General features: G+C 40.9%; 1 protein-coding gene across 1 annotated transcript in view; it reads right to left on the bottom strand.

Moving 5' to 3' along the window:
- ZNF652 (zinc finger protein 652) overlaps positions 1–17,250 on the bottom strand; it is a 50,546-nt gene that overhangs the window by 4,523 nt on the left and 28,773 nt on the right. Inside the window, exons 2-5 of the mRNA XM_014833712.3 lie at positions 8,393–9,551; positions 5,793–5,940; positions 5,320–5,435; positions 4,711–4,855 (exon numbers count right to left, since the gene is read on the bottom strand). Of these exons, the coding sequence (XP_014689198.1) occupies positions 4,711–4,855; positions 5,320–5,435; positions 5,793–5,940; positions 8,393–9,295 (1,312 nt within the window). The 5' untranslated portion in view covers positions 9,296–9,551. The remainder of the gene's footprint in view (positions 1–4,710; positions 4,856–5,319; positions 5,436–5,792; positions 5,941–8,392; positions 9,552–17,250) is intronic.

The following is a 17,250-nucleotide window of genomic DNA, read 5'->3' as shown; positions in this document are numbered from 1 at the left end:
AAGCATTCCAGTCTGCTCAGGACGAATCTCCTTGAGCAGCATCAGAAGTCCATATATCTATATATCCAGCCTAAATCTCTCCAACCAACTACTGGATATTTCCACTTGAATGTCCCATAGATATCTCAAAACTAACAAGTGCAAAATTAAATTCATTATCCTTCCTGGCAAACCTGCTACTCCCTCCACTATTCTCTATCTTGATAAATGGTATACAAGCCCCAAATCTGGGACTAACCCTTGATTCTTCCCTCCTACACCACTGATATCCAATCAATCACCAAGTTCATTGACTCTACCTTGTCTATCACTGTAATTTCATCCACTGCCGTTATCATAGTCCATATCATCACAATCATTCACCTGGATTACTGCAATATCCACCTGACTAGTTTCACCATCTCTATTCTTGCTCCCCACCCTCCAATCCACACTGTAGCCAGAGTGAACTTTCAGATAGTTGTGTTGCACTGTGCTTAAAACCTTTCAAGAACTTCCCACTGTCCTTAGAATAAAATCCAAACGTTTTTACGTGGCTTCTGTTTTTTGTGTGTGATGTGGTACCAGCTTTCTGCTCTCCAGTATCTCGTCTTATCACACCCCTGCCCACCCCAGCCCCCAATCCATCAAACTCTGGCCAACTTCATTTAGTTCCACATGCTTACTACGCTCTCATCACCAAACCACTGCTATGCCTTGCTTGTCTATCACCCCAACCTGACTATAAACTGTGTGAACCTAGGGACCATTTCAGTCTTGTTAACTACAGTAGCTCCATTTAGTAGATTACTAATTAATATTCAAAAATTAATATTTGTTAATTCTAAGACATGCATTTCCCCCTACATATTAACATCTCTGAAACTGACAAATACCTTACTATGAATGGCACATCATTGTTTAATTTGCAGTATTTCCTTAGACGTATATAAATTAAGTTTGTCTTACAACTGCTGGCTTCTTGGATTCAGTGAAGTATGGTACTCATTAAGGTCATTCAGTTACTTCCTTTGCTATAATTCCCTGTCCCTGACAATTTTCTGATTATAATTTAGCTTCTAATACAGATTTTTCTTTAGGCAAAGAATATGCTCACCGAAGAACATATGCGTTCAGAACCACTTGCCACTCAGCCTTTTCACTGTAAATTGATAAATTAGCAATTTTATTTCTGTATCATTAAGACTATTTAGCACAAATCAATCCCTCTGATCCTGATCTGCTTGAGTACAATGACAAATTCTGGAAGCTGAGAGCAACATTCTGGGATGCCGCTTTTTGCCCTCATGATGTCCTGTGCATCCCTCCATTTTATTACTTGCTACATTAAATTTACATCAGAATCATTAAGTCTGTGGTTCTGGAGTCAAACTGCCTTGGACAAGTTACTTAACCTCTGAGCTTCAGTTTCCTCATCTGAAAAATGAAGATAATAACAGGTTATTGTGATAAGTTGAAAAGACAAAGAAAGTGCTTAGAACAGTATCTGGCACATAGCAGACACTCAATGCATTTTAGTGCTATTATTATTATTATTATTAACGACCATCACTATCATTGGACTTTAACCTCCTTGAGGGCAAAACCCTTAGCCTGGTACACTAGCACTGTGCCTGGTACAAGGAGAATCAGCCATTATTCTGTGTTGAACTCACCCCATGTCCACACCATCCTAGGAAACCCTGCCTGAGGGCTGGTCAGCTTCCCTAGATAAGATCTGCCTCACTTCTCTTTAACTGCAAAGAAACAGCCCAATCAATCTCAGTTTCTGCAATGGCCTTAATCCCCACCAAAACACACTCTAAATGTGGTTTCATCCAGTCTGCAAAGAGCTATCCCTTTTCTTCTTTAAAGCTAACCCTTCTCCTTGTGTCTTCTCAGGTACTGCTGTCATCCTTATTTAATACCGAGAAACCAAGCAGAGGCCTACAGAAGCTGCATAATTCACTTAAGGTCACACTGCTAGTGGGTGGTAGAGCCAGGTCTGTCCAGCTCCATCATCCAGCTGCTTTCCCAATTTGAGTATTATAAACAATATTAAAAGGCAGGTGACAAATCAGGGGAAAGTATTTTAATATCAGTGTTAAACAAGGTGAGTATACATAAATATATATAAAGAGCTATTATAAACAATAAGAAACAGTCAAACACTGAAATGGAGAAAGATGAAAACAGAAAAGGCACAAGCAATTTGGAAAAGAAAATATATTGACACCCAACAAGCATATAAAAAAAAGTTCAAACTTACTTAGCAATTAATTAAGTGCAAATTAACACAGTAAGAAACCATTTTTCACCTACCAAATCAGCGAGGACTTTAATATTTAGGCCTGGAAGGGGTTGGGGAAATGGGTATTGTCCTGCGCAGCTGGTAAGAGTGTCTGTGGACAGCAGTTTTGTGACACACACCACCACGTCTTAAAAATGCGCACATTCCTTTGCCCTAATAATCCCATTTCCAGGGATTTATCTTAGGTAAATAACCATGGATGTGTTGGCCACAAAGTTGTTTATGACAATATTATTTATAACAGTAGAAAAACTGGAAACAGAAATAATCTCAGTGTCCAACAGGGCACTGATGTACAGGTAACATTGATGAAATGAGACAATGTATGTGAAACACCTGACAGTGCCGGGCACACGTGTGCATAATAAGTGATGGCTTTTATCACAGCAAATTTATAAGAAGGAATATTATACAACCATTAAAGTGATATTGCTGTTAATGATATAATACAGTAAAATACAAAGGTTACAATAGAGTATAAAGACCCAATTTTTGTTTTATTACTATATACATGAGCTCATAAATACTCATGCATAGTATCTACCTATATGTGTATTAAGAAACTAAAGTTTTTAAAGAAATGTATGCCAAACTGTTAATAGTGATCTCTCAGTGATAAGATTATGGACCATTTTTATTTTGTTTTTCAATTTTCTAATATACTTTTTAAGTATGTACTAGTCTTTTAACGAGAAGGATAAAAATTTAAGTGAATTTAGGTGGCAGTATTCCTTTAGAAGATCTAGGAAATGTTCAGCTTGCCTAATTGGTAAAATGAAGAAGACTTATTTTATTCAGCAAATACGTTAATCATGAAATATACACTTTAGTTTTATATTACGGACATTTAAGGGTCTGAAGAAAGACAGACAAGAAGGAAGGAAGAGAAAGGGAAGGAGAAGGAGAGGGGAAGGAGCAGGGAGAAAGATGCACAGGAGGACACAGAGAAGAGAAGGTGAGGGCAGAGGCTTCAGTGGCTGGCGGTTCCTTCCAATCGTGTGACAAGCATTTGCTGGCACCACTGCGTGCCAAGCGCATGTGTAAATGTGATACAGCTGCCTTCAAAACACTTATTTTCTGTACTTCCATAGTCTCCTGCTGAATAACAAAAAACTGAATCCAAAAAGGAACTCAGTTAGAACTAAGAGCCTATCCAAGAGGAGACTTTGTCAAATACTCTGCCACATCCTGCTATGTGTTCACTTAAGCCTCAAAGTTATCATTACCTTTTAAGGTGTAATTTACTGAATGAAACTTCTCTCATGACTCTTCATCCAGCCTAATCCTTAAAATCTGACTGGGAAAGCAGCCCACCACAAAGGCATTTTTCTTTGGACTTCAACAGAGAAATGGAACTAAAGAGATCCAGCCATGGGCAGAATTTCCTCACCATTAGTCAAGCAAAAAGAACAGCGGGCTAAGCGAGATAATCTCTCGTGGTTCTTTCTAGCTCTGCTACTCTGTAGACTAAAAGAACCAAGAATCCTATGATTAGATTTTATTTAGAAACCTGAAAAATGTTTCATACTGTTCAATGTGTGCAAAGACAGCTAATCCCAGGACAATGCAACGGAGCTGAATGATACGGTGTTTCCAGGGGGAGCTACTATTTTTAGCCAGCTCCCTGGAAGCAGGATAGTCAAACGCCTACAAGATTCAAATCCATGCAAGGAAGCACACACCCCCGAAAACACAAAGTGGTTCAAATATTATTTAACCTCATTTGATGGATGTGTTCCTGAAAAGTAGTGAATTTTGGCAAACCGAGTCCAATCAAGTTTTCAGAACATTGGGGAGGTATTCTACTTGAAGCAGTCAGTGTCTTCCATTTTTTAAAGGTCCAGAATCCTTTCCTTAGAAAAATAACATATGCACATACACAAAACAATTTTTATATAATTTCAGGAGATCTTGTGCCCCAAGTAAAAAGTCCATTATCTTAAAGGAACCTGCAGTCAAAAGGCACTAACAAATAATCCTTTTAAAAATAAACAGGGGCTGGCCCCGTGGCCGAGTGGTTAAGTTCGCGCACTCCGCTGCAGGCGGCCCAGTGTTTCGTTGGTTCGAATCCTGGGCGCGGACATGGCACTGCTCATCAGACCACGCTGAGGCAGCGTCCCACATGCCACAACTAGAAGGACCCACAACAAAGAATATACAACTATGTACCGGGGGGCTTTGGGGAGAAAAAGGGGAAAAAATAAAATCTTAAAAAAAAAATAAAATAAAAAAATAAACAGAGTTACGAAAGCCTAATTCTTCAGTATTATAAATATGTGCTTTTATACATCAGGTTTACTTAAAGTGTAATTTGCACTTAGAATGCAAATTTGTGGTTCCGATTTTTACACAAACAGACTCACAGGTGATCATCGACGAGTGCTTGAGACCCATCCGTACCTTCCCCAGGGAAGTCTTACCAGTGTGTGTTTTCATGTGTTCGTCGAAGTACTGCTTCATGTTGAAATCCTTGCCGCACCACTGGCACATGAACTGCTTGTGCCCAATGTGGATGCTCATGTGGGAGCGCAGCTGGTACTTGTACTGGAACCTTTCGTCGCAGTTCTGCAGTGGACAAGGCAGAGACGTGTGAACACCGAGCGAGCAGCTTTACTTGAGCCCGCCCTCCATAGTCTCTGGGGCTAGGGTTATTTTCCAAACTCAAAATAGAAGCTGTTGGTGCCAACTATTTGGCTCTGCTATATTTCTGCAGTTGAGTTGTTAAAAAAAGGGAAGTTTCCCCATACAGTTATCACTGAAGTATACCCAACTTATCTGAATTACTGAGAAAAGCAAAATAACTCATCCTGTGTTATTTCCAAGTTTAACCTAATCTAAGAAAGTTAACAGTGTGTTAACAATGACAGTTCTCCACCCAGCAGGGCCGTAACACACCACTCAGAGCACACGCCTGATGGTTCTGGGGACGGGCAGCTGCGCCTTGGACCGCAGCACACCTCCCTCACTGCTTCCCCAAGGACACGAGAGCTGGCCCCGAGGCCTGGGCCCGCTGGCAGCACAGTCCTTACCTCGCATCTGAAGGGCTTCTCTCCGGAATGCTGCAAGGAGTGCACCTTGAGTGACATACTGCGTTTGAACGATTTTCCACAGGTCTCACATGTAAATGGCATGTCTTTCGTGTGTGCTGCAACAGAGAACACACTTACACTCTAAGTCCGCCAAAGAGCTCAAACTGAAAGAGACAGGTGTCCTACAGTAGGGTAATTATGCCATCTTAATTTCCTACACTCTAATTTGCAGGCTTTAATAGAAATGTTCTGAAGAGAAAAATAAATAACAACGTTGAAAAGAATCCTGGGTGTGGAAGGCCACACCATCCAATCTGGTGCTGCTCACTGAAGACATGCGGCATTTAGTTTCGACGAGTCAAAACCGATGGAAGTCAGGCAGTTCCTCACCTCCTGCCCAATCCAGAGCATCAAACACACCCAAGAACAAGGGGGATTACAGGTGTGAGAGGAAAGCAGCGGCAAACACTTACCAACCATGTGTTTCCGCACATGAGCCATGGTATAGAACTTCTTCTCACAAATTTCACAGGAAAACTTCTTTTCTGCATAGCCGTGGACGATCTTGATGTGTTCATGAAGGGACCAGAGTTTCTTGAATGATTTGTTACAGGAAACACACTGAGCAGGATAAATAGAAACACTCTTTGTTTATAGGCGCTTGCAGAAAGCCATACCTGCCTGCTGGCAGATGAGACGGACGTGCTTTAGATTCGCGGCACAAGGCCAGAACCCGAACAAACGCTATTCCTCCATGGAGTCCTGATTCCAACACCAGCGTCTGTATGTGCTATTTTCCAAGGGGTGTATTTTAGAGACACTTTGGGAGTATGAAAACAATGGCAAAAAGTAAGACAAAAAGAACTGAAAAGTTCCACTAGTATCAAAGAACTGTCCGCTCTTATCAAGGTAGTATTCTATCTATGAAAAGAATCTTCCGGCTTTTTTTAATATACAGATAACCAAGAGCGGCTGCCTCCCACACATGAGTCACAACGCAATCAGCAGATGTTTACCAGAGAATACAAACTAATGTTAAATTGGCATAAATAAAAACAAGATAAAACAAGGGACTTATTAAATGGTTATAAATCTGTAGAAGTACAACAACGTTTCTGTACCTTAGAGAATGCATTTGGAACCTTCACCAACACACACTACTGAGGTTTTATTACATTTTCCCGAATCTCCTTCCCCCGGCAGAATTTAATATAACCCCTACACTGTTCACTTCCTTCTCCCTTTTCCCTTACAGCCCAGCGCCAGGTCTCCCCCACAAGCATCTATAGGAAACACACGCAACACTGCTCGTTCCTTGTATTACGACTCGTTAACAGTCTAGAATATCAGGCATAAAGTATATCAAAACGAAATACTTCTGATTAAAGTAAAACAGTACTAGAAAGTTCTAGGTAATCATCAGACTCTGGGATACTTAAGGGAACAAGTTGGTATTCACCATAAATAAAGATCGCTGAACATCACTGTCACTTCAGGAAATGGACTCAGAGAAGAGTTAAAAAGACAGACCTCTGGTTGGATGTTGCTCAAGGAAAGGGAAGACTACTCCCATAAGCCAATTTTTAGGGAAGGATTTTAATTTTTACTTGCTCCTAGGTCACCAGGATTATTAGGATCTATACAGAAGAACAAAGCAGTGTTCTTTAGGAATGTAGAGAGAGATCATTTAGCAGAATCCACAAAACCTAAACACAAGTTTAAACACATTTTGGTGAGGAAAGTCACAAAAAAAGGATTTACTAAATGTTTTCTTTCCTGTGACTTACTAAAAAAAACTGTATAACTATAGAAACCGAATAACCATAGAAAGATCAAGATCCACCTTTTCAGCAGACTCATTAGAGCACCCAGGTTCCACCCCTAGGGGGCAGCACCACATCACACCCCCTTTGGCCTGACCTGTTGCAACCAATTCACAACCCAGCAGAGCACTGGCAGTGACTGGAGGGGACGGCGCCACGACTCAGTCGTCTTTCATTTACCCAGTGTGTGCCAGATCAAGTCACAACTGACAAATCAAAAAGCAGTGAAGTTTTAGCCAATGTAATTTATACATTTTTAAAAGTCACTTTAAAGTAAAGCAATGATCTCAGTTGTTGATTAAAAGCAAGAGGAAAAGCGACAAATAAGGAGCACTCCAAATTAGGAGCACGCCAAGAAACAAAGCAAATCAAAACAGTTCCATCTTTTAAAAGAAGTATAGCTCAAATATGGTACAAAATATTTCTATCGTACACATTTTATAGAGATATTAATAGACTTACCTTTTATGAATACTCATTAATATGCATTCACATGTGCAAGCAAATGCAGCTCAACATAACTCACTCAATATAATATAATTAGCACACCTCTTAACCTATCACAACATAGTCCTTCCAAGACACCGGCCTGATTTGAATATCATGTTCTGTTACCTTAACAATATGGTACAAAGCTTTATGGAACCCTCCTGCCAGGTGGGCAACATTTTCAACCAGCTCAGCCTCTGTTTAAAGTTTGCATATTCCCATGGGCTCAGCCTCTTGACAAATTTAGTGTTGTCATCTCTCCACTGGTAAAAGCAAACTCACTCCTGGAGATCTTCCATTTCCTCCGGTCTGAGTCATTACGGTTTTTGTCCCCATCAGCTGCACTAGAATCTGGCATCCTTTTAAACCTAGAAAGGGACCTCTCTCTACTCCTGACCTTTGCTCACTATCTCCCGCTTTGCCAGAGAAGATGCCAGAATGAATTATATTACATGTCCTACAACAGTGAATCTCAGTGCAAAGTCGGTGTTGACTTTACCTCCTGGGCAATCACCTATAACAGATCCCCCTTCTAACGTGCCTGGGTTCCCGCTAGTCCAGCGTCAGCTAAATTTAATGCTTTGAAATAGAACGTTAAGCCTGGGTTTTGAAAAGACCAAAGGAGGAGCTCTTAGAGAGATAAATTGATGAAATCTGTCCCTTCAGCCTCTATCGTATTTATTTTCTTGGGCAGATACCAGGTGAGTCGGAACAGCCAGGTTCTATCCTGGGAAGTTTGCCCTCTTGGTGATGAAACCTACCTGAATATTTTTTTCACAGTCTGTTTGCTGGTGAAGGGACAGCTCACTTTCCAGGACAAACTTCTTGCCACACTTATCACAAATCTGCATGCGCCTATGAGTAACGTTCATGTGCTTCTCCAGGTACCAGCGAGTATTAAACACCCTGGGGCACTTCTCACAGGTCAGAGTCTCTTTCTCTTCACACTTAGCTTTCTGGACTGGTGCTTTGGGCTCCTTTGTGGCCCGCTTCTTACGCTTAGGTGGCTCTACACTCTTCCTACGACCTCTGGTAGTTCTGGGAGTAGGGGAAGCGGCAGCTGCAGCAACAGAGGCAGCTCTCCTCGTCCTCCTTTGTGTAACGCTGACTTTCTCCACTATCTTCTCCTTTTTCTTCTGCCTTTCGTTCTCTCCATAGTCATTGCTGTCATCTGTGGCCTCTTCCTCACTCTCTTCCTCTTCCTCCTCACTGCTTGTCTTAAGAACAGGAGTCTCTTTGGACTGAGAAGAGACACCCTTTTCCCCTTTAGACACATTTAACGTTTGATTATTAAGGTTTACCTCCACTATGATCTGCTCCCTTTTGTAAGAGACCTCTTCGTCGTCCTCCTCTTCTGTGTCATCAGAGTTCTCCCGGTCGCCTTTAACAGCATGCACCTCAGACACTGCTCTTGTCTCCCTGAAATACGGCTGTTCCTCTGTCTCGTGGAGATGTGGTTTGCTCATCTTGGTGTCCACTAACACAGAATAAGGACTTCCCGATTCCCTTTTGTACACTTTGGTGGACAGGTCAAGTTCCTGGTTGGCACCATGATAAAAGGTAGATGGCACTTGACCACGACGGCTATCTTCTTGTGCCATCCCTGCTACATGCACAGCACAGTTTTCAACCAGCTCCTGACAAGAGCTGGCTGTGTGGCTCATTGGTAAGTGGCCCAATTTATTAAGCGGTGCAGGCTCTAGAGAAATAGCTTTAAAACAGGGTAATTATTAAGACTCAAATATTTTTCCATCCACAAAAAATCACTCAAATGAAAAAAAGGTATTCCTGGAAGCTGTGTGCAATTCTTCCAGTGTTGCAGCACCAAAGCATAAGTCAAAAGGTTTGGTATTACGGCAAGAGCAGAGCACTAGTGATTTTTCTTTTGAAGAGAGCTGCAAGTGACTTGGAGCATCTTACCTACAAAGAAAAACAAAGAGGACAAAAGATCAGATATCAATGTTTCCTTCTTACAGCATGCACTTACATCATACAACAAACATAGCTTAACATGATTAAACTCTGCATATATGCAATTCTTTAAATGGTTCAGTGGGCCATTATGTTACTGAGTTACATGAATTCAACAAACATTTGTTAGAATGTAAACTCTAAAACAGCAGGAGTCATCATCTGTCCAGTTCACTGAGATAGCCCATAGAGCTCAGCACAGTGCCTAGCACTTAGAGGTGTTTGGTATGTATGTGATGACTATACAAATATCTACTACTGCGTAGCATTCATTATCCTAGATGCTATGGGACATACTGATATGGCAGAATATACGCTCTTTATCCACGAGGAGTTTACAGACTAGTTGTAGAACATGTGTTGTCCGTGAGACACTCAAGAGCTTTGTGCTGGCTGGCTTTCTTTTCAACATCAGTCACCACCATCCACCACAGTGAGAGCTCACAGAACAAAGGGTAGGGAGCTAGGCACTGTGAACCAGGAAAACAAAGCTGCTAATTGACACAACTACAGAAAAGAGAGAAAATGTCCCTAGCCTTAAATAATTTAGACGATATTATTATAGATCTTATTGTTTTCAGGTTTACTAAACTAATTTCAAAGTTGCCAAGTATTTTAAAATTTGTTCTATGCATAGCTCACTAGATCCACTCAATAACCGGGTGATTTTTCATGTGTCAGTTGCACAGAAGTCTAAATTCTAAGAAACAGAAACCATCAGGTTGATATGGTTCCAAGAAAAATAAAACCATCCATTAGAAAAAAAGATTAGAAGGGCACATAATTTGCTCTGTGACATAGCTCACACTGCTGCTTAGTCAACCACCTAATCTCTGAGTCATACGAATATTAAAGCGAGCACACACGGGGCCTAGCTGACAAGGGAATGAGACGAGCACTTACCGAAGGCCTGTTATGTGCACAGGCACTGCAAAGGTGCTTTTTATCTATTATTTCTATTTAAAACCCTCCGCAAAACTTTGGGGTTGATTTTTAAACTCATTTTAAATTTTTTATCATAGTGATTACTTGGGGGGAAAAAAAGCATACGCAGTTTTCAAGTCAAATGTACTGGCAGGTTTATAACAAACTTCTGCCTGCTCCATCCCACCTAAGTCCCACGCCAGAGACAAAAACATTCAACTATTTTAGCTGTCCCCCGTCCCCTTCCCCCAGTATTTGCATATTTCTAAATAATGTGATGTTTCTATTTCTTGACTTTTTTTTCAATTTTAGATATCACCACTTGTCTCCCACTATAGTTTTCTCACCTTATTGTTCCCAACTCCTCCTTCATTCTCCCAATATAGTTGTTTCACAACTTTTTGCTGTATTTATTGCTTAATTATGACTGTAATTTGTAGTTCCCAACTATTTCTATCATTCCCTTGCCACTGTTTTCTCTTCCATTTTCTTTGTCCTTATGTATTTATTCTTTTAAAAAAACTATTTTGCTTTTATTTCAGTGGGATTTCAGAGAGGAGTGGTGATAAATGCCCCCATGTTTTACTTGACATCTGAATAGATACATTTATACTTTTTTGGATTTATAAATGAGAAAATTATGCCTCTAAGAGGTGAAATAATTTGTCTGAGACCATATATCTATGTCTGACCCCGGGTCTGCCAGACTCCAATGCTCATGATCTTTCTATTTCTGCTGTGACAAATGACACTCCAAAATCATTTAAACTCAATTACTCCTGGTACTACACATCTTTTTTCATCAAATACTCTCATACCTCATATTTTAAGTAGGGAAATCCTAGTAACTTTATTTCGCATGTGCCAAAACTTCTGACCCATGGCAATAATGTAAACTACTACAGGTACCATTAAATAAACTTACTCACATTAATTATCTCAAATTAAGCAAGGGAAGAGAGACAGTAAAATTCAATTAACCAGCAAAAGCTGGGAATTAAAAATCAGGAAGACGAGAAAAATAAATGAAGGGCAATCCTCTGTGGCAGTCACTACAGGCTCCTTCCAGATGCTTCTGGCCCTTGGCCTTCTGGGCATGCAGTGGGACTGCACTTTCTAACCCTGTCCCCTCCCCGACAGCTGGGTGGGGCCACGTGACTACTTCTGGCCTGTGCATCATGAGTAGAAGCAGAAGGCCACGGCATTTTCTAACCCATATGAGACCCCCCCCAGATCTCTTTTCCCTCTGCCACAGGGACCAGCAATCTTCGAGGTGATGGCTACTATCACTGCTATCCCTGGGTGACTAAAATGACCTACAGGATATCAACAGTGCAGTGGATTTTTTTTTTTTTAAAATTCTTTTCTATTAATTCTACAGAGTGTGTTTTTAAAGCCACTGAGATCTTGTGTTGCTTGCTACTGCAGCATGATCTGGCCTATCCTAGCTGATACAGGTAGAGTCCAGAAGTGGGGTGCTGCCTCATCAAAAAACCTAAAATATATGACAAAGGCTTAGGAGCTGGGTGGAAGGAGGAAGGAAACAGTTATTGGAGGCTAAAAGGACAGCAACTTATACTATGCAATGGTGAAATTACTGGTGAAACTATCAGCTACTTATCTCAGAAGGTAGACAATATGCCACGAGAACTTACAGCTCTAGTGGGAAAACGGGCTATTAAGAGAGGGTGTTGGCTACTGTTGGCTGCATTAGACAAATTATTACATGAAATAGATGACTTCAGAAAAGAATTGATCAGTTTACAATCAGGAATAAAAGGAGTCCAGAAAAGTCAGCAATTCATAGGGGTAGAAGAAGCAGGTACCTAACATGAAACTAAGAAGGCCTCTGAGCCACAGATGCTGCTCAGAACTCAGTCTCGAGGCAAGGGTCACGCCAAAGATTTGGCCTTCACAACCACTGATAAAACCTCCCAATTGATCAAGGTGGTGCCAATAAAAAAGCTGGACTAAAATGAGGCTCTCTTACCAGAGCAGTGTCTCAGTCTACTTTGCTACAAAGTGTATTTCTCTCACGTGAATTAGTTCAAATGCTGGTAGTAAAGAGGGAAACGACATCTGTATGCAAAACAAAAAGTCATGTTGGTTTGTACGAGATTCTCCCCTGCAAGGTAATGTTTGAAGTGACCAGGAGAAGGCTTTCTCACAATTAAAAACAAAAGCTTAGCAATAGATGAAGACCTTAAGAAAAAAGCTGAACAGCCTACTTCCGTACCTTCCTTCAATGCAAGTAGTGGCCGGCTCAGCTGCTTCATGAGCCACTACGCACACTTTCCACTTTCTGTCTGGTGAAGCTGAGGGTATATGTTTCCCTTCCTGTGTTTAAAAATGAAAGCTTTTAATCGCTGAGGCCCACATCGTACCATACATCAAATTTTTTATTGTAATGAAACTGGTCTGTACTGTAAGCAAATGTCTTCAAGACCCCAATCTCAGAGCAGGAAACCACCACCCAGGGGATTATGTCTGCAGAGGTTCAACGGACTGATGCTGGGTGCATATGCAGGTGGAGGCTTAATATGCTATTTTTATTATAATTATTGTTGTTTTTATCAGTGCACTGGTTACAGCGTTACACAGATTTTAAGTGGTCTGTCCCAACCCCATTTTTCCCATAAGCCTGTTTACTTTAGTGTACAATTCTGCAGAATTCAGGAAAGCATACACGACATTATAGCAGAAATACCTGTACTCAAAATTAAGTCAAGGAAGAAGCATGGGACGAATAAGACAGAGCTATACAGCAAATCTAAGACGTAGGTTTAGAGAAGAACTGTGGATGTGGTTAGGGCACATGGAGCTGACTGGAAACAAATAAATAGAAAACCAACTAAGATTTTGAGAGTTGTACTGCCAAGAGAACCACCAGCCTGGGCTACAGAGGCTGTGACCATGCAAGACTTAAAATGGCCTTTGGGTCCCCAAGCATCTATGGCAAGAAGTGGGCTAAGGAAGCTGTTTACCCCCCTAAAGAGGCATATTCCTCATTGTCCACTTCAGATACAGCCAAGGAACATAACAGGAAAAAAAAGGAGGAGAAGACGGTCCAAGAGGATGAAGCTAGGGAGCAAAGAAAGAACAGACGGGGAGTTAATTTCTAAGAAGCCCAATCAGGACCCATTCGAGACCATTCTTGTGGCCGTCTCAAGGAGTGCTCAGAGGGATTTCAAAACCTGTTGCAGTCCGTTGACTGCCATATGTCTCCTATTCGTCCTCCCTTCAAATGGGAACGTTTAGGTTTATTATCCTGTCACTACGCACGATTGTACGGTGTACGTGGGGCCAGCAGATCATTTGTCAATTTCTTTCATAGGTCTCTGGATCAAGAAGAGCAACATGTGCACCCGGTGCAGAGTCTACTATGCATCATCTCATGAAGAGACCACCAACCATCACCTTTGCATCCCCCAGAGATCCTGGACTTGGACCTTGATGTCATGATCAGATAGGACCTTGGAGTTCCCTACCTTGGGGAGGAAGTGAGTGCATTGTGCCTGTGAGAGAGTAGACTGACTATCTGATGACCAAAACAGGTGCTGTTTATCAAGTATTTTCAGCTCTCTGTCTCCCTGGTACAGGCAATGCTGTGTGTCCTGGCCTCCCGTAGTTACTTGAGATTTTGTGACTAGTTCTGGCCAGGATGTTGTGAAATAAGCAGTATGAGTCACTTCTTTCTGAGCCATGGAATTTAATGCTAATGAGAGACCCTCTGGACCTCTTCTACCTCTTAGCATCGTGATCAGTAGTGTATAAGAAGAGCGGTTATTCCATCAGCCTGGATCACTGAGTGACACAAGCAGAGCTCCCCTGCTGATCTATCACGGCCACATAGTAAAAAAGAAATCCTTCACTGTTTTAGGCCACCTAGACTAGGGGGTGGTTTGTCACTGCAGCATAAGCAGCTAATGCAGTCCTTTATGAACATGTATATGAACACACAGTACATATGTCAGTTACTAAGTGAAAAGTTATAAAATCAGAAAGACAAAGGGCTGAATTCACAGGGCAATTCTTTACTTAATAAATTAGAAAATAAGACTATTTGTTCTTTTAAAAAATTAGAATTAAAGTGCTTTATTCTATTTTACATCATGTGCACATATATGCATTCCCATATGAACCTAAAAGTGACATCTCACCACGATTAAAATCAGGAAAATTCACAGAAACACCAGTAAGTCACATGGTCACAATAGAAGACGCAGTCTAACTGTTCACTCTGAAGCACTCTTGGGCTTTCCGCCCACATTTTACTTCCTTCATTTGATTTTGGCACCTTTTCCCATATGAGTTTTGGTGATAATCTTCTTTTATCCTCTTTCCAAAGAACTTAAAATATCTCCTAAGGGCACAAAAGAGTAACCTTTAAAAAACCAAAAACACGGTACGGAAAGTACAACCTCGCATGCTCCATTTTCCAACTCCTAATGTGTACCCCCAGTTCTAACTTACTTAGTATAAATCATCGTAACTTAGCTTTTTCGAAGACTCTCTAAGCGAATACATTGAGCTCTAAGAACCTGAAAACAGAAGAGTCAAATAAGAAATAACCCTCGTTGATATAAAGCTGTTTAAATTCATCTCTCATGACATTAAAACAACCCAAGTTCATTTGTTTTTAGAGATCTTTTACTGTTTCATAAAACAAATTCCAAAATAAAGTGGGTCATTCCTTAGTGTCTTGCTATAACTAATGCACACAACTTAGGAAAAAATGGAGTGTGTATGTTAGGGGGTATACAAATTGAGGGGCAACCAGTCCTGGCACTCTAAAAGCTTAACCAGCTACTGGGAAGAAAACACAATTTTAAGAAATGAACTAGAGAAAATATGACAGCACATACAAAGAGAGTAAAATACTGCTTCCAGAATGTGCTTTCAAAGCCATTTTTTCCAAGTGAACTAGAAAGTAAGTTTACACAGTTTTCAAGAGTGTTTATTTAGTTTTAACAGTAAAACAATTAATTTTGTTCCCTGAAAAGTTTTAATAGTTAATTTTTGATAAAATCAACAGGTTTTCTTTTTCTATTAAAATAAGCACCTATGCATCCTCCTCATACATTAAAAAGATTCCATTTGGGATGAGTCTCTTCCAGTAGAAAGGGCGGCCTTGTAAGGCAGGTCCATCTGCTTGGTCCACTTCCTTCAGAACCACTTCCACCGACCCGTTTCCAGAGCTCAAACTACACATGCGCCGCCAGACCCCGCTCCTGCTGCATGGAGCGTTTTCTAAGGCATACAACCATCTATGAGGATCAGGGCAAAACTCAAAATGCCAAGGAATGGAAAGGAACAAGGAGGGAAAGATAAATGCAGATCAGCAAAGTTCTTCCAAAAAAATGATCCTCTAGGAAGAATGGCCAGGATGACATTTGGGTCTGTGATAGTAACGGTCTGATACTTGATTCAAAGCTTTGCGGCTTCTGCAGGAGGCTACTCACTTCTTTCTCATCAGGAAGCTATGTTTGTGACACATTTGCCAAATAACAGCTAATCTCAAAGTCTGTGGATGGTCAAATAATTATTTACCAACTACTATAACGCTTACTATGAGTCCAAAAAGAGCAGAAATCCGAAAGTTTAGAAGAGAGAGAAATCACGTCTAGTTGGGGAAATCAGGACTGTTTTGTGAAGGACAGAAGATTTCAGAAAAGCTTGAAGGACAGGTAGGTTTTAGACTGACAGAAATGAAGGCAGAAAAAGTCACTTCAAGTGAAGGAAAATCAGAAGTGGGTAACAGTGGGGTATATTTCTGAACAAGAAACAGTTTATGTTGTTTAGTTTTGCTGGAACATAGGGCTTGTGGAAGGGCGAGATGGCAAGATAGCTGAATTACTGCCATACTGTGGTCAACTTTGAAGGCTCGGCTGAAGAGTTTGTAGTTAATAAGAATGACAAGATAGGGGCCGGCCCGGTGGCGTAGCGGTTAAGTGCGCCCGTTCCGCTTTGGTGGCCCAGGGTTTACCGGTTTGGATCCCAGGAGCGGACATGGTACCGCTTGGCAAGCCATGCTGTGGCAGGCGTTCCACATATAAAGTAGAGGAAGATGGGCACGGATGTGAGCTCAGGGCCAGTCTTCCTCAGCAAAAAGAGGCGGCTGGCAGCACATGTTACCTCAGGGCTAATCTTTCTCAAAAAAAAAAAAAAAAGGAAAGACAAGATAGAGCATCAAAGGTTTTTAAGGAAAGAATATGACTAGAGTTGTGTTTTAGGGGTCAAATTATATGACGGCAAACAATTGTAGGCCTATATTTAAGTATATCTTTGAAACATATATAATAAACATACAATTAAGCATGATAGAATAAAGTAAAATACAGTAAAATAAAATAAGAAATTGAAGTAGAAAAAAATAAAAGTAGTAGGCCAGCCCCACAGCCGAGTGGTTAAAGTTTCATGTGCTCTGCTTTAGTGGCCTGGGTTCACAGGTTCAGATCCTGGGCACGGACCTACTCAACTCATCAGCTATGCTGTGGGGGCATCCCGCATACAAAAAAGATAGAGGAAGACTGGCACAGATGTTAGCTCAATGCTAATCTTCCTCAAGCAAAAAAAAAGAGGAGGATTGGCAACAGATGTTAGCTCAGGGCGAATCTTCCTCATCAAAAAAGAAGTAGGAAAGTAAGATAATACCAGGAATTGCGACAAAAACAAAATAAAAGCACATACCATTATATACTAAATCCTGTATCAGTACTGACTA

Source organism: Equus asinus, chromosome 13 (genome assembly GCF_041296235.1).
Source record: "Equus asinus isolate D_3611 breed Donkey chromosome 13, EquAss-T2T_v2, whole genome shotgun sequence".
NCBI lineage: Eukaryota > Metazoa > Chordata > Mammalia > Perissodactyla > Equidae > Equus > Equus asinus.
Note: the sequence above shows the minus strand (reverse complement) of the source record. Positions and strands in the feature narration are given on the sequence as shown.